Here is a 23027-nt window from a genome sequence, read left to right as displayed (position 1 = left end):
TGCCTTTCTGATTAAACCTGGATCTTGTTGACTAGGGGGCATTAAAATGACTAGAGGCAATATTTCTACAGAAATAATTCTCCAATTCCCCTTAAAGTCACATCAAAGTAGCAAAGATTTTGAGTATCACTGAAGCAATATTTTTATATCTCCAATAAAACTAATTTCTAACTTAGGTTTCTGTGTTTTTTCCAAATCAACTCAGGGTACCATTTCTTTCTAGGAGGTTATAAACGCGTCAGCGGAGGCATTTCACAAGGCCCACTGTACAGGCAGTCTGCAATACAAACAGAGATGAAGGACTGGGTTGAGAGCTGGGAGCACAGTGGTGCTCTTATTGTCTGTCTTCCCAGGAGGGGAGAGAAACCCTCCACCGCTGCTCTCAACATAGATCTGCAGACCTTCTAGGTCAGAAGCCTTTGGCTCCCTAGTTCAAAGTGCAGGCGCTCTGAGTTTCTACTTTAAAGCCAATGAATTAAACTCTGGGAGAGGGAAGCTCGAGAACAAACTTAAAAGAGAAAGGGTACTCTTGATGGTGACCTCAAAGGGGCAGGCTGGCTGTCACCTGACTGTGAAGTGGCCTTCTTTCATCCTGACAGCCTGAAGTTCCCACCCTCACAGATGCTTACAGTGCCTGTTCAGTGCGGCCATACAGCATCGAGCTCTGGTACCTGGGAACTGTTACAGAGAGGAATCTCACAGAAACAGAAGGTTCTGTAGTTAACTATGGGAAATGATTTGTTTGCTAATGCGTTCCAGCTGAAAATGCATGATAGAATCATCCCAGAATTCTTTGCTCCAAATTGTAAAATTCTCCTGGAAGCAGTGTTGTAGCTTGACCTTTAATTTGCACAATTAAAAAATGTCAAACTCATTAAATACAGCTGCCGTATACCTTATTCATTCCTGGCAATGGATTCTCCGACTGAATCAATATTTCCAGATGTGTATCATGCTCAGGCCCTGGCACTAGCCATGTCAATTAGCAGTCAGTGTCTGCTTTGGCATCAGACAATCCACAATTAAACCCTGACCCTGCACTGAACTGACTGTGAGGCCTGGAGACTGGCTTACTCCCAGGGCCAGTCTGGTCTTCTGGAAAACAGAAAGGGAGACGACTGATATGTGCTTGCTCTTGCTGCCATTCTAAGACCTGAGAAAGGTAATACTTAAAAAAAGAAGAGAGAGAGAAACTTATAATAGGGCCTTAGAAACTAGCCAACAATCACTAGCCATATTAACACAAGTAAAATAAAACTTGATTTATTCCAACTACCTTCTGTGCTATGCTGGTGGTTAGGAGAGAAAAGCCATCGAATGGTCTTACCCATAAGTGAATTCCACCAATTCTACCAACTCTGCCATATCAACCTGTCAGCATGAGATGTGTACGTGTGCAGTAGTGGCGTGACTATCATAGGGTAACCAACTTCTCTTTAGACTTGAGGCCTCTGACAGGTAAGAGATCTATCTTATGCTTGGTTTTTGAAAATCTAATCCTTGGGAGGTCATAGGCCCAATGGGGTAAATCACTACTGATAATCAGCTACATATACATGATGTCAAATTTTCTTCTAAACACCCATCATCCTCATTTCTTAGACAGAAGCTACTCTCAACCTCACTCAAAGAAGCTTCCATTTGCAGTGGACACTGGTGAATTCAGAGTCTCATGGCTGCCCAAAATGAATTATGTATAACATCCCCTCTAAGGGGATGTTGTGGAAAGACAGAATGAAATAACAAAGAAGCTGGAAGACAGGAAGAAGGGCAGCAAACACCATCCTTTGGGTATATCGCAGCCAATGTAGTTATGAACTCACAGAAGCTTTGATTACTGGTGCAGGGACTGCACATGACAGACCCTCCCCATGGCCAGTTATGGCTGGGGGAGGGACTAAGAAGAACTTTCCCTTTGCTGTTGAATTATAGGCCACGTATAGGGGATGCAAGGAAAGGGAGCCATCTATGATGGGCAGCTGTGACCTTCAGTGTGTACGAACTGGTATACCTTCTAGACTCCAGTGGATGGTTTCGATCACAAGGACATAGAGAAGGTCTTGGTCAAACTCAGAGGGACACAAACTAAACAAAAGGAAAGGGATGTGGGAAGGGGCTCCAAAGAGACAAAGAAGGATGATGTACAGGGGACAGGTGAATATGAGAAAGGGTAGGGGCGAGAACAATCAGAATGCATTATATATCTTTGTGTATGCATTTGTAAAACATTGTCAAAGAACAAATTTAATTAATAACGCCTCCATCTTCCAGAATAGTCTGTCTCCCAAATTGTAATTTGCTTTGCCAAAATAATCAAAGAAAGGACATTTTACTTGTACCTGAAACAGATTTTTGTTTCTCCAAACAAACCAAAATGCCTCTACTCCCACTACTCCCCACCCTTAAGAAAAAAAAAAAGATCTGAAATGTACTCTTCCTTCGCAGTCTACCAACCTGTCTGTCTCTCTTTAGGCCCAGAGGAACAGGAGCAGGGTTCACTCACTGCACCGCCCCCTCCAGACTCTCAAAGCCCAGGAGCAGCCTGAGAGGCAGGACTTCGAACTCAAGGCAAGGCAGGAGGTCCAAGAACAGCCTGGCCTTTGTCCTCAGTGCCTAGCTGCTTTGCTGTTTCTCAGGCGTGTTCTGGTGAAAGAGAGACTTACTGTGGTAATAAGGAGGTCTGAAGGTTTTATCTGCAACCCCCCACCGAGGTGGGAAGATCACAAAGTCAGCAATGGCCACTCCAGGTCGGAGAGACTTGGCAGTCAGCACTGTGAAAATGGAAGGATCCTGTGAATACACAAGGGGAGACTGAATGTAGGACGACATGGGAGGTGTCTGAAGAATGACAGTGCATCACCTGAGCAGGAGGGCGTTTTCAAGTGACAGTTTCTGATTAAGTGACCCAGGTCAGGCTTAGATATTTGGGCTCTGGTAGAGAGGTGTGGTAATCACTCCTGTGACTGTCCTCTTGCTGTGATTGAAGCACAATGCATTCACAGCAGATAAGAGGACTGACAGCTGCATCTTTGGCCTGCCTGAAGCTACATCATGGCGTCCTTATTACCCTATGGCCCTGAGAGCCTGAGTCCTACTTGTACTCCCAGGCTGAATGTCAGGGAGCTTGGTGATGCTCAGAGGATGCTGGAAAACAAACAGCATCTGCAGCCTAGTGTAGAGGAAGGCCTGCTTCAAGCAGGAAACATCCGAGAGCTGGTTAACTAATTCTGACTCTTGATTGACTCCTAGATTCTGAGTATTGCACTTACATAGTAGTGGTGCAGAGAGGGATATTCTGCGGGACGAGATTACACATTTTCAAAAACTTTAATTGATTTAATTGATATCCGTGTTCCCTTTCAGACCTGGTGCTAACATCTGGAGAGTCAAAGATTGGGAATCTATTCTCCACGCCTTTAACTTTAATGGGAGAGGGGAGGAGTGGCTATTTCTTTTTCAAAATAACTCTGTTGAATTTGTTCTTTGACAGTCTCCTACGTTTATACAGTGCATTCGGCCCTGAGTAACCCTTCTCTCTGCCTCCACCAGCTCTCATCTCCTCTGACAGGATCTGGGAAAGCGAACAAAAGAAAGGGAGAGGGGGAGGGTAGAAGAGAAAAGAGGAAGACGGGGCGGGGATTTTTATCAGAGCAAATAGAAGAGATTTGGGGGCACACAGAGACTTTGTAAAGCCAGGAGAGGGTTAAAGGCAGTGCGATGAAGGACGAAGGAGGGGCAAGGAGTACTGGAGAAAGGAACCCGGGGCCAGATGGAGAAGAGTATCAAATGCCACGCTTCAGAGCTCAGACCTAATCCTAAACCATGGGGAGCCTGCAAAGGTTTTCTAAAGCAATGGTGGGATAATCAGATCTGAATTTGGAGGGGAAACAGCTACTGCTGGCAGTAAGGAGGAGATCTGATGTCTGTACAATCAAATAAAACAACAAAGTAAAACAAAACAAAAAAAATCAGCCCAACCCTTCTTGCTGGGAGAGCTTCCTTCCTTTTCATCCGTCATGGGAAACAATCTGAGACCATTAAAAGAAAGGAAAGGTGGGGAGGCTCAAATAGAGCTTTACCAAGGTCTCAGGGTGCTTCTTCGTGATGCTTTGGGCTTGGCATCTTGATTTTCTTTTTTCCCCTCTGGTTTTATTAAGATTTGAGGTTGTTCAGAAAGGTAGTTTTGTCCCCCTAGAGATAAGCTGAATTGGCTCAGAGTAATCCTTCTATCTCTGATTCTCTGGCTTCTGCCCCAATTATCCCTCAGCTTGTGGGTTAAGTTAATCTATTATGAAGTATACTGCAAAATGAACTTACCCTCGAGGTCTCAGAGCTAGCACTCTATCAAGCATGTGGGCTCGTGGGAGCCTGTACCAGAGACCAGGGACCTATTTGTGGCACCCTAATTGACTGAAAAATATGACCAAGTTCAAACATTAGGCTTTAAAAAAAAACCTCAAGCAGTCAACCTTTGAGTAACTTTAGAAGAGGGCTTCCCTGCCTTTCACTGCCAACCATGGCCACAAGCTGAGGCTGGTAAACAGGTAGGCAGCCAGGGCAAGCAGAGTCATGCCGGGGCTGCAAGGTGCCCAGACCTCCTCCGGACCTGTAAATGACTTTTCCTCCAGTCTTCATTATTACCATTAGTGGCTTTCCCTTTGCCCATGCATGAGAGTTGTGATTACTCTGAAGGAAAGTAAATTGGGTTGAGTATTTCTAGGCTTCCTCATTTGCCAAGGGAATGTGTTCCTTCATCAAAGGACACATGATCTGGTGGAGGCTTTGCATGGATGACCTTGAAAACTTTAGATGTGTGAACGCCACAGGTAAATGCTAGATCCCTTCCATCCACGGGTTATCCCGTCCCCAGGGTCCCTGCATGGCCCAGACTTACTGCATGGTCAAAGGCCACCGCATTGATGACCATGAAGTTCTCGAGGTTGTACTTGTAGGGTGTATAGTTTCCATGCCAGGCCACGACATTGAAGGGGGAGACATCCTAATCACAGAATCCAGGAAAGCACAGTCTTAGATTGCAATGCTCTTGTAGCTGTAAAGTTACAACACTTACTGACATGACCCCCTTTTATATGGTATTGTTCTAAATTTAAACAGAGCATCCTTTGGGAGAATCATAGCTAACTTGATCTGGGGTTGCTTCACACACCCTCTCCCAGGTTGCTTTGCCACTAAACCCTCTTTTCCAGTTCATAAGCTGCAGCTGCCTGTCTCATCCCACATAGAGAAGAAGCCTAGCACACCCACCAACCAGTCCTTTTTCAATGTTTAACATAACCGTGGGAATCTGTAGAGGCCAGCAATCCTCAAACAATCTGTTTCCTGGTGTAGCAGGCACTTGCTGTGATATTTCTCCAGGGCTTTGCAGCCTAGAGGAACTTCTCGTAGAAGTGTCTGCTCTGAAGCTTAGAAAAGAAGACACCTCGAAGAGATCCAGCCTAAATGTCTGAGATTTGAGAATGACATCAACATCTTCCCTGGTTTTGTCTTGGGGAGGAGATCACTTTTATGGCTTTACAGGGTTATTATCTTCCTCACTGGTACCGTGCATCTAGTCAAGATAAAGGATCCAGCGCGGAATGTTCTAAAGTTCGAGGTGCATAGTTGGTCCAAGTGCTAAGAACAAGAGAGTCGAGTGCTCAGCTCTAAATGGGGTATCTATGTCAGTCCCCAGCCAGCTAGTCTAAGGCTCAAAGACCATCCTGAAAGAAGAGGCAGAAAGAATATGGGAAGGAATTCAGAGAAATGTTGGGAGCTGAAATATGGGAAGGAATTCAGAGAAATGTTGTCTTCTGCATATGACATGGCTATCAAACTAACAGACTCATAGAAGCTGAGGTTCCTAGCATGCAATGTGGACAAGATCAAGCAAGCCAAAATTCTGGTATAAAGAGCACAGACGTTCTCTAGGCCTCCAGGAACTGAAGGTGCACAACTGGTAGGAGTTCCATGTCCCTGAGGATGGTCCTACACCTCTGCACATGTAGGTAGCATTAACTATCGAAGAGGATATGAGAAGAGGGACATGGGGAAATGGGGATGGATATTATCCTAGGTCAGTGTATTTATGATATTCTCAAGAGTAAACGGAAAAGACTTGAGGGGAACCATTACCCACCATGGCGCTGTTTGTCAGAGCCAAGAGGAATGCCTAGAAGGGTTGAGGTATCTGAGCCCTGTGATGATGGGAAAGCATTGGCATTCCTGGGCCTGAGAATTTAGAAGGAAAATGGTTCTATAGGACCCCAGCAAGATCTAGAACCATGAGAAAGGGTGCATTTGTAAATATTTATAGCCAGTTCTTTGGAGAAACAAAGTTCTGATTTACAGTGGTTGCTGATATCTGGGGTATGAATACTCTCAACTATATTATATCTTTCTCTCCAACAATAATTTTTTTTTCTGGTAAAAGGTAGGTTGAGTGCTTTCTCTTAGGTGATCTGGTTTTGAGGCTATTCAGCAGGAGCTAGATCAGGTCAGAAGCACTGAATAGAGAGGGAGAGAAATGTCCCACTCTCCTCCCTCCTCCCATCAATTTCCTTCAGGTTGAACCCAACCAAAGATAATAGACTGGGGAGCCAAGCCACTTTGTGGATAAATGCTCGCCTCCCAGGGCACAGACTAAGGCCGAGGAAATGGACCAGTGCAACCGTCACAGGGCCCCGTGGGAAGTCGAAAGCTGCTGCCTACAGCCAAAATGGAGGTTCAATGTCAATTGTATGCAGAATAATAATAATCTGGAACATACTTAAAATTCATGTAAATATCTACTTCTAATACCCCAGAGCTTATCTTTTTTTTTTTTTTTTTTTTGCCAAGTGAGAGTATTAATGCTGGTATGAGCATTTTTTAAAAAATTTATTTAATATATATTGAGTACACTGAAGCTATCTTTGGACACACCAGAAGAGGGCATCGGATCCCATTAGAGATGGTGTGAGCCACCACATGATTACTAGGGGTTGAACTCAGGACTTCTGGAAGAACGCTTAGTGCTCTTAACCACTAAGCTATCTCTCCAGAGCAGGTGTGAGCACTTTAAACAAGGCTGTCCAAAGGTTTCTAATACTAATGGTCCCTGAACAACTGTTGAGAAATACCGACCCAGTGAATATGAGGACGGCACACTGATGTTTGTTCCAGGGCTTAAGCAGAAGTTTCAGACTGGTTTGCCTTTGCAGGCTGGCATGGCCTTTTGATGCTATGCAAGGAAAATAATGAGTGCTAGGCTAATACAGACAGTAAATCAAACAAATAAAAAAAATTAAACACATAATAGTAACAGAAGGGCCATCAGATACCATTTATTACATGATTAATCTGTCCTGACGTTATACTCTCAATATGTTAAGTAATGATACATAGTAGTAACCTGGCGTGAGGGTATACACCTATAATCCTTTCTCTTGGGAGATAGAAGTAGAAAGATCAGGAATTCAAGGCCACTCTATCTACAACACAAGTTCAAGGTCAGCCTGTGCTACATGACACCTTGTCTCAAAAATGAACAAAATAAACATATAGTATTATAGCTTAGATCGTATGTCATATTATTATTTTTCATGTGACAGCCTTACCGAAGGGACAGAATGTTGTCACGTCTAAAAAGTAATTTTATATTATTGCCCGTGATTCCACGTCCTCAGTTTACTAGGCCTCTGGGTATAATTGAAGCTAATCTACTAAGTTCTTTTTGTTTAGTGTCAACAATCAACCATTTGTATTTGAAATTAGATGGCCGTTGAGGAATATTAATCTTGGCTTCTCCTTGTGGTCATCTTCTTTTTCAGATCATATTAGGAGGTCTCTATGTTACATTTCCCACGTCATTCTTAGAGACCCGTACGATGTTGAATTTCCACTGCTAGATGAGGAGGTGCACAGTCTCTAGAGTCAAGCAGTTGGGGTTTTAACCCTGGTTCCGCCCCCTTAGCACCATGAAGTAATTATCGCCCTGTGACCTGTTCCCATGACAACGTAATTTGCAGTGCCTTGGTGTGTAATAAAGACAAAAGGATGTATATAATGTATATAATGTACCTACGGGGCTGGCCTTGGCTATCAACTGGTGCTTCTTAACTCCACACTCACTCCCTGGCTACCAACCATTTTACAGTACCTGTTTGGAAGCGAACAGCTTTCCCTGGTATTTATTAATCACGGTGTAACCACCCGGCACTTGACGATCTTCATACCAAGCAACAGGGATCAAGAAATCTCGAGGATTGGCCAAGCCATTTGCTCCTAGAAAACACAGAAACCCAAACCCCATTTAGACATTTCCAAGTCAAAGGAAAGATGCCCACGGAAGAAATCTTCTTCTGTATCATGAGCCATTCCACAGATTACTTTCTTCACCAAAACCCTTGCTTGGATCCCAGTCAGGGCTATGGCTCAGTGCCTGTGCAGCCTATGTGAGGCCCTAGGTTGACCTGTCCAGTGGATCCAGTTATTCAGGGTCCCGAAGAGGCGTTCTACCTGTAGGTCAAGGGGGTGGAGAGAAGAAGGAGACCAAGCAAAGTACTGTTGTCAAGGTCTCATTATTGAGAGGAATGTACAGCATTTAAAGCTCTGAGGCAGGAATTGAAGCTTAGGGTGGGGGAGTATTGGGAAGTGCCCAAGGATATAAGGTGAATCACTAAACTGCAATATATCCTCCTTAAACAAAGAGGCAGCAGTCTTCCGGGGACATGTTCTTTGAAAAGGTCAAACCCTTCTCAGGAATCTGCTCAGGGACATTTGGTGTTTGCTCAGGCTGAAGCATCCTGTGATTGCTCCCAGGGTCTTCCTGGGAGAGGCTTTTGTCCAACAATCTCATAATCTTACAGCAGCCACCTAGGGGTGAGCATCTGTGGCCATACAACCCAGAGTCACGTAGCCACCTTGAGCTGTACCGTCACAAAGCGGCCAGGCCCAAATCCAATATGGCCCCCTACACTAGGTTGAACTCCAAGCACTCCAGAATCTGTTGGATCTTAGTTTGGTAGATGTGTAGGAAGATCCAAGAGATCTGGTTGAAAAAAGAAACTTTCAAAAGTCCTCCGAGGTGGTGTCATCTCCTGGAGTTGTAGGGTGATTATGGTTCATATGGTTTTTGTGTACATTACCTCATCACTGATCATGTGCTCCAGGTGAGGAAGAAGAAGAGGAAGAGAGGGGAGGATCTGAGGAAAACAGCAGATGTCTGTCCAAGGAAGTGCTGGGGACTTTCCTACATCTCCTCAGACCTTGATCTCACATAAAAAGGTTATTAGCTACTGTCCCAGGCTAGCCAGAACTCAAAAGCCAGAGCTATAAAGCTGCTGCTTTCCAGCCTAAAAAAATATGTCTGCCTGCCAATCAGAAGAACTGAGGACCTGCCTGCTTAGCTTTGTTCAGGAGTGAGTGTTCCCTCTGGAGAAAGGAAATAAATCAAAAGACAAAAATATGAAAAAGCGTAAGTGCAAAAACATAGTTTAACTCAGAGAGGAGAGGCCTGGGGAGTGTTTTATCATTTCCAGCTCCTGGGGTTAAAAAAAAAACATAAACCCCCAGCTGGTTAGTAAATTATATATATTTTCCAGAGGGTACATGCTCTGTGGAACCTGGAGGCCCTGCTGCCTGCAGAGCAGCAGGAAACTCGACCAAAGTGGGAAGAGTGGGTGGCAAGCAGGCTGACAGACGGCCCACCGCGGTTCCAGCTGCCTCTCTGCTGCCTCCCACTTCCCTCTGAATATTTGGATCCCCAGGGGAGTGACCAGAAGGCACATGTTGGCCTGTCCTTGTTGCTCTGAAAAGCTGTTGACAGGGAAAGAACGAATTGGAAGGTACAGCCCGGGCTGTAACCAGGGGCCGATTTCTCCAGCTCTCTCCTAGAGAGGCTTTGAGAAAAAGTGCTCCTAAGATCTTCCTTTCCCTCCTGCATTCCTGCCTTCAGCTGTTGGAAGACTAGGGGCTGGGAGAGCTTGTCTGGAAGTTTGAATCTATCTCACGGGGTGAGGGGGTTGTCCTTTCCAGCTCCTTCACAGAATGGAGCAATACGCTTGTTACTTACTGTTAAGGGTATGGGTTTTGTGATGTGTGCTCAGAAGGAATGTGATGTACAAAGGTCATGTGTCTAGTTCATATTTGCACGGCAGGCAAGGGACTCCAGGCCATTTTTATGGCTGGAAACACAGAGCTCATTGACTTAAGAAAATATCATTCACAAATGTATTCTGCATACATTTGCTTAAGCTGTTCCCTTTCTTCTTTACTTCTCTTTAATACGCCATCAACAATTAACAGAATCTCAGGGCCCTGGAATATAGCTCAGTTGGTAAAGTGCTTGGCTAGCAGGAAGCCCTGGGCTCAGTACGCTACACTGCATGGGGCTGGGCATGGTAGTGAACACCTATAACCCCAGCGCCCAGGAAAGAGTTCAAGGCTGTTCTTATCTATGTAGAGAGTTAGAGGCCAGCCTGGGCTATAAGAGACTCTGACTTGAAAAAAAGATGAATTTAATCAAATCTCAAATCTCATCATTGGTAAAGCTATTTTTTTGTGACCCCCCTTTTGTATCCCTGGTAATATAAACATCTAACCAGAAACCCATGAAGTGCCTTGATTGCCATTGTTCTGTGGTTTTGTTTTAGAGAAAGTTATAATAGCTTGGTTTGGGTCATTTTCTGTCGTTCATATATTTTGTAGGCGGGGACTTGGTCTAAGGAAGTCGTCTGGAGAGGGGAGTTGAGGGTTGAGCGTGAGAGCCAGGAAGGGATGGAAGGAAGCCTTGGTATCTCGAGCAAGCCTTAGGGTGAACATTTACCGATGGGTCCTAGGTCAGGTAGCTCGAAGTGGACACCGTAGACTTCCAGGATGTAGCCCCTGGTCTCTTCGAAGACATCAACGCTGAATCTCATTCCTCTCTGGAGGACAAGGGCACAGCATACCCTCCTAAGTCATATATTGCAGCCATATGCAGAAATAAAGCGCTTGGGTTTCTGGGTATGCTGTTCCAGGCGAGCAGATTAAAGAAGAGTCACAAAGAAAAAAAAAACTAATTCCTGCTCGCACCAACAATTAATGTCTTATTAGATCCAGGGATAACAGCAGCCCCCAGTTAGCCAAAAATCGATGTATTTGTGAATAGCTTCACCATCTCCTGTCTCTGACACAGCCTTCAGCAGACTACAAACATTTAGGGAAAGGAAGTGGTAAACACTCTCTGCTTTGTGATCCTGTGCTGCATTAAACAAAGGAGGCAGATTTAAACGAAGCAGGCACTAAGCCCGCTTACCCTGAAGCCTTCTGTATAACTCCAGCTCCTCCCTGTTGCCCAGACGTGACAGAGACATTTTAGTGTTAGAAATAGCAGCAGCCGAAACATCTGATTGCTCCCAAATTAGGGAGAGGCAGTGGGGAGAGGGGGCTCATTACCAACCTGAATGACGCAGATCTCATTGGGCTGCAGGAACATCTTGCCAAACTCTGTGTAAATGAGAAGCTTCCCTTTCTGGGGAACTGGAGAGGGGTGGGGAAAGACCGTGGGATAGTAAGAAATCCTGTTCAAAGGAGAACCTGAAAGCTTAAGGCTTGTATGTGCTTGTGATTGCCAGTGAGGAGACCGTCATTGGGTCTCTTGGGGGTAAATGATATTCTAACAATGTTAGCTGTTTTACTGCCTAGATTTAGAAAATCCTTCACAATCTCTATCTTCTCTTCTCCCCCACTTTGAGGAACATATATATATATATATATATATATATATATATATATATATATATATATATATATACACACACACACACACACACACACACACACACATTTGTGAAGTGACTCAAAAGGGCCATAGAACTAGCACAGAAAACCACTCTTTTCTGACATTTCAGCCAGAATGCTACCATTAGCATGTCAGCTGACTCCGTGGAAATAGTCACTCCTGGATGCTAGCACTAATACCACAATGGGCCTTACATTTTAGACGGTCTCATAAAATGTGTACCCGAATCGTGGTCACTGATGACAAACGGGCTTTCCTTCAGTGAGTTTAGAAGCAAATAGAATTTTCCTAATAAGTTAGTCACAAGTTAGGAACATCACTTCGTTCAGCTGCCAAGATCTCCTACACAGAGAGAGGCCCAGCAGAGGCAGCCCCAGGCAGAAAGCCCGGAACATACATTGGGCACTTTGAGGTATCCCAGGAATCCTTTCCAGACCACCAGTGGCGTCTGGACCTCAGTCTTGTAGATGGTGCTTCGTTTAATGAAACAGATGGGAGAATGCAGGCAAATAAAATAAAATACAAAAACAAAACAAAACGAAACAAAAACACCAACTGTAATATAGCTTGGGGCTAGGGATCAGTCAATCTTACCAATCAGGAACTTACCAATCAGGAAATCCCCATCTGAATTGTAAAAACATCTGAAATTTACAGAGTACGTTCTGTGATTTTTCAGCTTTAACACATTCTGCACGAGTTTCTTCATTTTACAAATTATTATTTAGTGCCTACCACGAACCAGGTGCTGGGTATAAAGTGATCAGCAGAAGCCTCCCTGTGGAGCTCGGAGTCTGGCTGACTCCGACAGAAAGCACACAGTTGTGGAACGCCATCACTGCAAAGTGCAATGGGGCTGCGGAAGTCAAGTTCAAGGGCATGAAGGAATAGAGTCCTGCACTGGCCTAGGGAGACAACAAAGGGTCCTGCATACTGATGAGACTTTGGACAAGAGAGGAGAAACTCCAGGCAAAAGAAGCAGCACGCTCTGGTGCTTTAGAGCAAGGAGGCAGATGGGGGGCAGAGGGGAAGGGGGACGACATAGAAATGAAAGGAGACCAATGTGGCGTAAGCGGAGTGCGTGCGTGCGTGCGTGCGTGCGTGATGACCTCATACAAGGCTGGACACAAAGGGAGATCTCCAAGGCTTCTTATAGGGTTGTGATCTTGGCCTTGATTCATGACTCAAAAAGTGGAACAGCTAAGGCAGGAGAGATGACTCTTCAGTTAAGAGCACTTATTTGTTGTCTAAAGCAGTCAAGTTCTATTCCTAGCACTCCCATGGTTGCTCACAACTGTCCCTATCTCCAGTGCCAGAGGATTCAACACCCTCTTTTGGCCTCTACTGGCACCAGTCACACATGGTGCACAGATATATATGCAGGCAAAGTATCAATACACGGAAAGTAAAATACAAATAAAAACAATCTTTTAAAAGTCGAGTCGCCCGCATAAGTTCATTAAAGTCAGCAAGATCAGATTTTGACTCGAGGAACAACGGTGTAGTTCAAGGGCAGCGGTTCTCAACCTTCCTGACCTTGCGACTCTTCAGTACAGTTCCTCATGTCGTGGGGAACCCCCCCAACCATAAAATTATTTTGATGCTACTTTATAACTGTAACTTTGCTACTGTTATGAATCGTAATGTAATGTATATCTGATATACAGGATATCTGATATGTGACCCTCCCCAAAGGGGTCTCGACTCATAGGTTCATAACCTCTGTTCTAGAGGTCGTGTGCAAAGCTGCCATGACGGTCTTTCCAAAGAAAGGGTGGTGATATCATTTACATTTTTAAATGAAAAAAACAAAACAGAATATAGGGCCAGTAGCACAGCCCGCCCTGTAAAGGCATCTGCCACGGAGGCTGAGACTCTGCTTCTGATGCCTGGGATCCACTTGGTAGAAGGAGAGAAGAGATTCTCAAGCTGTCCTGGTTTGTACACACAGGTGCTGTGACACGCACCCCCCTTAAACACCTCGGTATATAAACTAATTGGTGTGCAGTGGCATTAGGCTTACACAGAGCTGCTAGCTGTTAGCAAAAGTCAAGTCTGTAACTTTACTTCTCATAACTACTCTTGCAGCACGAATTGGACTTGACCCCTCGGGATGATCCTTAGCAATTAATTCTATGTGTCCCCAACCCACCTGCTTGAACTTCTCCTTCCTCACAAGGCCCTGACCTCTCCTTTCTGTCTACCCTGTTACATGGTGTTCTTGTCTATGTCACAAGAGTCTGTCAAGATAGAAATTCTTATTCATTATCATCTCTCTGAGAGGGGAACCAACTATAAAAGGACAGTGTTTGCACACGTGGGGCTTCATTAGGTCTTCACTCTCTGGCCAACAGGCACTAGGGGATGGGTATATTACGCCCCAACAATAGAGCCTCTTACCTGTTCTCCATGGAGGAGTTACACAGGAAGATATGCACAGCGAGCCCATTGTTAGACCTGATGTCTCCTGCTCCACATAAGGTGTGCAAGCCCTTGAGGAGGGGAGACAGAATGGTAGTGCTTAAGAGACTCAGTGCTGCCCCTGGCCCCTGAGAGCCGTGAAGCATGGTTTTGTATTCTTTCCTTTGAGAAGGCCCTAGGGTCCATTTGGATCAGGGCTGCCTGGAATGTATTGACTTACACTTGGTAGGCTGTCCCATCCTAGACGATAGCCGTGACCTTGTCTGAACTCCCTTAATGGCCACACCAGATGAACTTAGAGAGCATGAAGTCATTTCTTTAAATGAATTCAAGACTGACATTTCATTATGATTAAGACAAACCTTCAAGAAGGTGGGGATATCTGGTAGAAGGATTTTGTGGGGAGAGAGCCTGAAGCTTCCCTTGACATTTAGTGCCCCCCCCAAATCTAGACTTCCCTGGGAGCAGCCCTCTCTCATGAGGGAGGGCAGGCTACTTTCCCCAGAACATGGCAGAGGAAGACTTTGTGACTGACTGCAAGTCCTTCTGCTATGGACCAGATGACACACTGCACAGGGAGCCCTGACATGGGAGTCGGGGTGGGTGAGGGGCGCAGAGACTTTTTACAGCATCACTCTGCTCCAAACCTGCAGGCGGGATGCAAACACAGGGAGGGCTCTGTTCCTCAGCTCTCCATAGCTCTCACAGGAAGTAATTCTTCTGTCCCTTAATGGATGAGTTTGAGGTTTACTGAAGTGAACCTCCCAAGGTATGGGGACGCTTATAAGGTTAAAGGCTTCGAGATGATTTAAACGGTTCGGGCTATACCTGGACACCTGGAGTGCCCCTGAGTAAACCGTGAGCCAAGCTGGCCTGCAGAACTCTCCTCTGTCCTCTCGAGCACGAGTCCCTGACAGTTCCAGCCCTTCACCCACACATGTCTTGCTGTGGGCACAGGTGTCCCAGTACTGCCAGCGTTTGCGGCTATGGAGAAGGCCTGCCGGTTAGCTCTGTGCAGATCCGTCTGCCATCCGAGGTGACGCATCTGAACCCTGGTCTCCCTTCCAGGGGCTTCCAGTTCTTGGATGGGAACATTTATCTTTGTATTTATTTTTACTAATCTGTGTGAAGTTTATCATCTCCTTTGAGTATTAGGAATGCAGGTGGCAAGGCACGGCAGCAGCAGAAGTGCCTGTCACCCTGTAGAGACTGGGACATTTTATACTGTACATCACGGGTATCTCGAAATGACATTTGGGCTCATACTATATAGTGATTGGATTTTCACATAGGTCTTATAATCTAGTATAACAACGAGGAGGCATGTTTATAACTACAAAACAAATACTGTCATTCTTTTGGAAATATTTTTATCATTACATTTCAATGTGATTGTCTGTGTAATTTGATGTAATTTATTTTACCCAGGCAAAACCACAAGCATAGTGGCTTATAGTAGTAGTTCCAGTGCCTAGGATCGAGGCAAAGGGACTCTCAGGAGTTCCAGGTCAACCTGAGCTGCAGGGGAGAATCCTCTCTCAACCAAACCAAACCAAACCAAACCAAACCAAATCAAACCAACTAACCAACCAACCAAACAAACACCCACCCCACACACCAAGTAGTAAAAAATCCAACAAAATAAATGGATACATTAAAAAAAAAAAAAAACCAAAAAAACAGGTTTCACCAAACCATCAACAGCATCATGGGTCAAAATGGTTAAGACCCATTCTCACCCAGAGAAGAGGTGCTTGAGGGAAGGAAAATTTAAACCTCATTGGCCTTTCTGTGAGGTAAAAAGCTCCTGGGTGCCCTTTGGTGTCAGGAGCCATATGGTGTCTGTATGTAAGGCATCCCTCAGCCAGCCCCCATGCTACACACAGGTGGCTTTGTCTCTGCAGCCTCCGGTTTAGGAAGCTGCATGGCATTCAGATTGCAGACGGCTAGATCACTCACCACAGGAGAGGAGGGCAGTGGGAAGGCGTGGAGAGAATATTGACTTACACTCACAAAGTCCACTTTCTTCTGACATGCTTTTGGAATCTCAAACGGTTTCCATCGAAGCTGGAAAAAAAAAGAATACCCATACAGGAACATGACTTCATAGGGGGAAACCATAGGTTTGTTAAATAGATTCAATTACACAGGAGAAAAAGGACAATTCCCTCTGTGAGGTTCTGGCCATTTGTGATTTTGTTATGTTAGAACTAATGAGTATCTATCAATTCTTTAACATGGTTCTCTCTCTCTCTCTCTCTCTCTCTCTCTCTCTCTCTCTCTCTCTCTCCCTCTCTCTGTACTTTGTAGGAGTGTATGTCTCTGTGTATATGTGCTATAGGTGTGTGTCTGTTCACTGTAGGGATGTGTATGTGTGTATGCTATGGGGGTATGTATGTATCTCTCCCTTCCTCTTTTCCCCTCTCTCTCTCCGTCTCTGTCTCTGTCTCTCTGTGTGTATGGGTGATATGCACATGCATGCTGTAGGGGTGTGTGTTTAATATGAATACAAAGTGTCTTTGTTCCTAGTCCTTCCAATTATAAAAATAAAGCCACGCCATGGCTCCCGCTCTCAGGAGGTGTTTCTTTTAACATTCTGCTCAGGCACATCTGTGAGTTTTGACTGATGCCGCTTTCATGCTATTTATAATCAGCTCCCTTTCCCGGCAAGCCGGCTTCACTGTGTGGGCTCCTGACACTGCAGGGGAAGGTTCTACTTCTACTTCCAGCCCTTGGAGTTTTGAATTATCTCCTTACGAGAAAGAAAAATGCATCCAGCTGAGACTGGATTTGGTAAATGCAGCGCCCGCTTCAATTTCTTCCCCCAAACCTTGAGTTTGTCCCCAGGCTGCCCAAGGGTTCACTTTAAATCGCAATGATCTTTAATTCAATAATGAACTGATCTAGGGAGTGGGGAGAAAAATCAGCAGGCACAGGCCCTGCTCAAAGCACCAGTGCAGTGCGTATTAATCAACGTAGCACAGAACCCGATGTAGCCAGTCTGAGAGCTCATCTGCCCAGAAGCCCAGAGCACATCTTCTGGAGCGACCTGCATCCTGGAGCTAGCTCCACTGGCTGTTACGCCTGGCGAAGGCTGGATGGGCAGGGGCTCCACACAGGTGCTGCACTCCACTCGCTAGGTCTGTATTTTGGGAAGGCAGCCAGACGGGAAAAGAGGAGCAAACAGAAAGTGTGCTGCTGGGCATATTGCACAGTCGGGCAGCATCCATCTTTCTCAAAGGCAAAGGGGATGAGGACATTCTGAGACCGCTACAAAACGATGCCAAATGTGGGTCCGAAGAAGGCCACTGAACTTGTGCTTCAGAATGCAGCAAGGACGTCAGGACGGATCCTATTCACGATGATAACTTCTTGGGTCACAAGGGGCAAGGATTTAGAAAGGGCTTCCAACCCTTGACATACACGTGGGACATTTTGTGCTGGGTAATTCTATGTTGTAGGGCTGTCCCATGCATAGAGAGATGCTTAGCACTGCCCCTGGCTTCTGCCTGAGAGATACCGTTACGTTCCTTCAAGCTGTAGCAATCTAAAATACATCCCGCACTGTCAAAATATTCCCCTGTCTCTTTAATTCAATATCCTGCTGAGACTATAGACCTAGCAGGAAACTCACTGGACAGCAGGAAGTGCCATAGCCCAGCACTGAGCATGTAGGTTAGTATGTGTGTTAGCGACCACATTCAGAACTGTGTGTGTGCACAACGCATGCTCTACCACAGAGCAACATCCCCATCCAAGTACTGCTGCGGCTTTAAGGGGTGGCCATGGTCTATTACTAACCATTACCTACTTCCCCCCAACCCCCGGCCCTGTAACAGTGGAGAAAAATCACCTGAAAAAGAGTCATCATTGTAGATTTCCCAGAGGAAGATATTTAAGTATCAGATCAATAGTTGCCCTGGCAACCATTCAGCGCTAACCAGAGATTCTCAACCCTGGATACCCATGAGAATCAACTGGGCGGCCTTTGAAACCAAGGCCAAATTAAATCAGAAGCTCTGGAAATGGGACCTAGGCAGCAGCATTTTATAAGCACTCAGCACTCAGAGATTCAGTGACTACTGCATTGCCGAACTGAGCAAGTGTCGTGCTTAGAAAAGTCTATCCAGTCAATCAAGCAATAAACCACCCAGTCAAACCAAACCAATTGTGGCATCGCAAGCTAGACATGGTGGTTGCAATGCCAACTTCCAGAGAGGATTGATGTTTAAATTATACAAGCGTAAGAGTTAGTAACTCTAAGGAAAAAAGAGAAAAGGCAAGGAGCTCTCTCTCTCTCTCTCTCTGTCTCTCTGTCTCTCTGTCTCTCTCACACATTCACACACACACACACACACAGACAGAGACAGACAGACACAGAGACAGAGACAGAGAAAGAGAGAGACAGAGACAGAGAGACAGAGACAGAGAGAGATACAGAGACAGAGAGAGAAAGAGAGACAGAGACAGGGACACACAGAGAGACAGAGAGAGACAGAGAGACAGAGACAGAGAAAGAGAGACAGAGACAGAGAGAGATACAGAGACAGAGAGAGAAAGAGAGACAGAGACAGGGACACACAGAGAGACAGAGAGAGACAGAGAGACAGAGACAGAGAGACAGAGAGAGCACACTGGGGCAGGGAGACAGCACAGTTGCAAGTGAATTGTGGCTGGCTACCTAGCTGTTGCTCTAGGACACCCCTGCAATCTGCCTAAAGGTCAGCTATCTGTTAGAGATGAAGCCCTGACATGCAGAAAAGAGGCTCCTCTGTGAGGTAAAAACTGAACCAGAGGCCTGGTGGGCTGTCAGGGTCTGCTGTTCAGTTTTCTTTATCCAAAGTCTTCTGTAGTACTCCAGCTCTCAAGCCCTACGTATAGACAGGCTGAGGTGGTAGGCGAAAATACAGCTACATGCCGATGTAGGAAGCCTGCCATCAATGGGGCCCACATTCCAGGTGAAGCTATGGCCCTGGGGAGCCTTCCTTCACCATTGTAAAAATGACTGCCTTCAAATGACAGGTGATCTGGGGAGGAGAATGATGTATCAGTGGGGTCTGACAGCACTGGATTGTACAGGGTTCATGTTCAGACTGTAAAGTGCCTGTCTCAATAGGAAGTATAGAGATGCTGAGATCATGCTGATAAGCCCTGCATCCCCAAGGGGAATTTAACTTTGGATCCTCAGGCCAGAGATTTTGGTCAGGAGCCCCCGATGTGATGTTCTGGTGAATGTGAAGGGGGAGACAGAAATTGCCCTTAGAGTGCAGTACAGAACATTCCCTGCTAAGGCCAGAATCTCAGCCTGTGAGACCAAATCTTTTAGGCTCAGGCTCTGTCTTAGAGAACCTGACCTAAGGTTGAACTCGAGTTAACTAACAAACTGGCACCTAGCACCAGTCTCCAGGCTACCCCCAACCAGACCTGTGTCTAGCACCAGTCTCCAGGCTACCCCCAACAAGGCCTGCATCTAGCACCAGTTTCCAAGTTATCCCCCAACAAATGTGCACCTCCAGGTTATAAGCCTGCCTGCCCCTGAGACCTCGATTCCTGACAACCACCAATCAGGAGGAAAACAGAAGTTAAGTTTATGGTTTGACTCCCAACACCAGACAATTATGTCAAAGGCCATAATGGCCACCCCAATCAGATGTGTACCAGGCTAGATACCACCTTCTGGCCTCTATAAGTGCTTGCCTAAAACTGGGCTCGGGGCCTCTCCCGTTCTGCTGTGTCAGAGATGGTGGTGTGGCCCAAACTCAAGCTTAACTAAAGAGACCTTATTGGCTCGTTAGTGTTCTTTTGGGGTTCATGAACGTTTCCTGGCACAACAAGCCTAGGACATTTGCTGCAGAAAAGTCACTGTGGTAAGCCCTGGCTACCACGTGTGCAAATTAAAAGACTTGGCTTTTGTGGGCAAATCATTTCCCCTGTTGGGTTGCTTTTCTTATATGTAAAGTGGGGTCAAGGGATGGGGGGCATGTGGGAGAAGGACTGAAATCCCATACTCTTCTTAGGGAAGAGCATCTGACAGTGAAAGAATACTTTGTGACTGAAAAAAAAATCTCTTTGATATGGACTGACACCCCCCCCCCATCACACACACACATCAGTTCACAGATTGAAGCTCTAAGCTCCAGTGAAAATGCCTGGGAGATTTCAGTGGTAAATAAGGTTAAATTAAATAATAAAATTGATGTTTTAGGGGTGGTGGCCTAAGAAGAGTTGGAATCTAGGCACTTGGGAGACTGAGGCCGGAGGACTGAAGGTTTTACAGCCCTGGGATATATATATATATATATATATATATATATATATATATAAAGGTCTTTTGAAAGAAAAAAAAAAGAATTGAAACCAGAGTACCAAGACAACAAGTCAAACAATTACCTCATTTCCAACAAATAGTCAGAGGAAAGGCTGTGTGACAAGAGGGAAGGTGGCCCAGATATAGATCAAAGGGAAAGCCATTATCAGACATCATCGCCCTTCTCACACCTTGATACTGGACTCTCAGTCTCCAGACTTTGAAGTCACTCTTCTTGTTGTTTAGGTGGTTCAGCGATGGCACAGTATAATGCTAATTTCATAACCACTTATTTTATTCATATTATATACAGTCACTGAGTAGCTCCTCCCATGTGGAATTTAACTAAGACTTCCAATGATGACATAGATTGTAGGGTCTATTACCATATCTAGACCATCTCATTTATTGAATGCTTGAAGAGATGAATAAATTAAGCCTGGAGGACATTGCTTATAAAAGTCCAAATGTTATTTCCAAAGTGTAAACCAATCGCTTTTTATTTTCGCAAATTCCACTGGAGAATAAACTTTTATGCACTAAAAGCGAGGAGGTAAAAGAGTTCGAAGAGTGTTTCTAAAGGATGCTCGACGTTTAAATTAAAAATTCTTTAACATTTCCAAAGGAGGGAGACAGAGAATCCCGGTTAACATTTAATGAAAGAGATTCGAAATTCATGCCCGGAGATGAAAGGAAACAGAAAGAAGAAACCTCAATATGTCTAAAGTTAGAAGACTCAAGATTGGCTGGATGCTGTGAAGATCCCTTTCAATACGGAGATGCCTTGATTCATTGACACCATCCAAATCTGCCATGAACTCAGCTACTCTGGGTGGCCTGGATACTCTTCACGCTGACTGGCTATAGGTGAACATATTATTACATGTTGGTAACATCATTTAAGAACATTGAAGTCACTTGTGGGCAAAACCGTGACCATACTGCTTAAGCCAGTGCCAGCCACAGTTCTGGTTGGAGCAGGTTCAGGATGACCAGTAGCATTGACTTGTAGACCAAGGAAGGAAGAGGGGGTGGATAAACTAAAGAGTGACTCACACAAGTCCCCAGCAAATCTGGCAATCTCAGGAGAAAAGGGACTGTAGTTTATGTGGAGAGAAATTAGGCTTAGATGGATCCACTGGAGATCCTTGGAGTAATGGGGCAAGAGTGCTGGTGAGAGGATCCAAGACACAATATGTTTAGATTTTCTAAAGTCTTTCATGGGACTTCTCAAAAAAAAAAATCACTGTGGATGGAAACCTAGATTCTCAACGTGACTTCGCCCCTGGATACAAGGCTGAGGACTTTATATTCATTATCCAGAGTTCTGTTTTGAATGTCTTAGTCAGCCTTCCATTGTGAAGTCATCCAACGTATAGAGAGAAAAGTTTTATTTTAGCTCATAGTTTTGGAGGTCCCTATACAAGATTGAGAAGCCTCAGGGTTTGGGCCTCTGCCATGGGTGGAATATCAAGATGGATTTGAGACTAGACACCCCCTCTCACTGACCTAAAGGCCCCACTGCCTAAAAGTTCACCACTGAGTATCAGTGCCTCTCTGGGAACTAAGCCATTTCATATGGTCCTTATCCAAACCATAGAAAGTGTGTACCTTAAAAGTTCCTATGTGTAGAAAACAACCTCATGATTCACATGTCAATGGAGTAGAGCTTTGGGTAAATAATTAAGAGGAAATGAAGTCATACAAGTGGGGGTTTCCATGATGACAGAGCCAGGAACACACTGCATAGCCTCTCCATGAAATACCCTTCACATTATGGTCCAACAAGAAGGACCTCACCAAATACACTCACCATGCTGAGACTTCCCAGCCCCTAGACTTCATATTAAGTAATCCTCCTTCTTTATAAATTAGCTCATCTCTGTTCCTCTGTCACAGTAATAGAAAATGAACTAAGTGGCTTAACAGTTATTTAATAGTAGGGCATTTGAATAGCATACGTAAGGTCCTGGGCCCAATTCTTAGCACTGGAAAGACGGAATACGATATTTAGCGTCTTGATATAAACCGTAGAACACAGTAACCTCCCAATAAATGTTAGTGGGTGACTTAATTCTCACACCTCTCTGGAACACTTATAATTATTGTCTTACTTTTTATTTCCATTAGGGTAGCATACAAAAAATGGGATCCCTTGTGATGTCTGCATACATACTTACTATATTCGCACCCTCCAAGGCCACCCTTTACAGCTCTCATGCCCATCTGCAGGTGCTCCTTGCTTATTTGGCTTCCTCCATAGTCATGAGAACATGGGTGGCTTAACGCAGTTCAACTTCCCCCACTAAAAATGGCACTAACATGTTTTACTCCTTAACTTATACCGTTAGTACTTTCTCATCAGCCCCTGTTTTGACTTGCTTTCCTTATCTCCTTGCTCCTAAACCCAAAGTTTTTTCCATTTAATGGTCTTTCAAGTTGACCCTTATTTTCTGCTCTTCCGTTGCTGGGACATCGTGTCTCAGTCTGACTCCTAGGACAATAGCCCTGCTGTAGATCCTCAGTCTCGCCATCCCT

The 23027-nt window shown here is 45.0% G+C and overlaps 1 protein-coding gene across 1 annotated transcript in view; it reads right to left on the bottom strand.

The window, feature by feature from the left end:
- Positions 1-23027, bottom strand: part of Hgd (homogentisate 1,2-dioxygenase) — a 50060-nt gene that overhangs the window by 6000 nt on the left and 21033 nt on the right. The window contains exons 5-12 of the mRNA XM_032899282.1: positions 16190-16249; positions 14162-14253; positions 12371-12405; positions 11420-11499; positions 10805-10904; positions 8138-8262; positions 4895-4999; positions 2664-2790 (exon numbers count right to left, since the gene is read on the bottom strand). Of these exons, the coding sequence (XP_032755173.1) occupies positions 2664-2790; positions 4895-4999; positions 8138-8262; positions 10805-10904; positions 11420-11499; positions 12371-12405; positions 14162-14253; positions 16190-16249 (724 nt within the window). The remainder of the gene's footprint in view (positions 1-2663; positions 2791-4894; positions 5000-8137; positions 8263-10804; positions 10905-11419; positions 11500-12370; positions 12406-14161; positions 14254-16189; positions 16250-23027) is intronic.

This window comes from Rattus rattus, chromosome 4 (genome assembly GCF_011064425.1).
Source record: "Rattus rattus isolate New Zealand chromosome 4, Rrattus_CSIRO_v1, whole genome shotgun sequence".
NCBI classification, from domain to species: Eukaryota; Metazoa; Chordata; class Mammalia; order Rodentia; family Muridae; genus Rattus; species Rattus rattus.
Note: the sequence above shows the minus strand (reverse complement) of the source record. Positions and strands in the feature narration are given on the sequence as shown.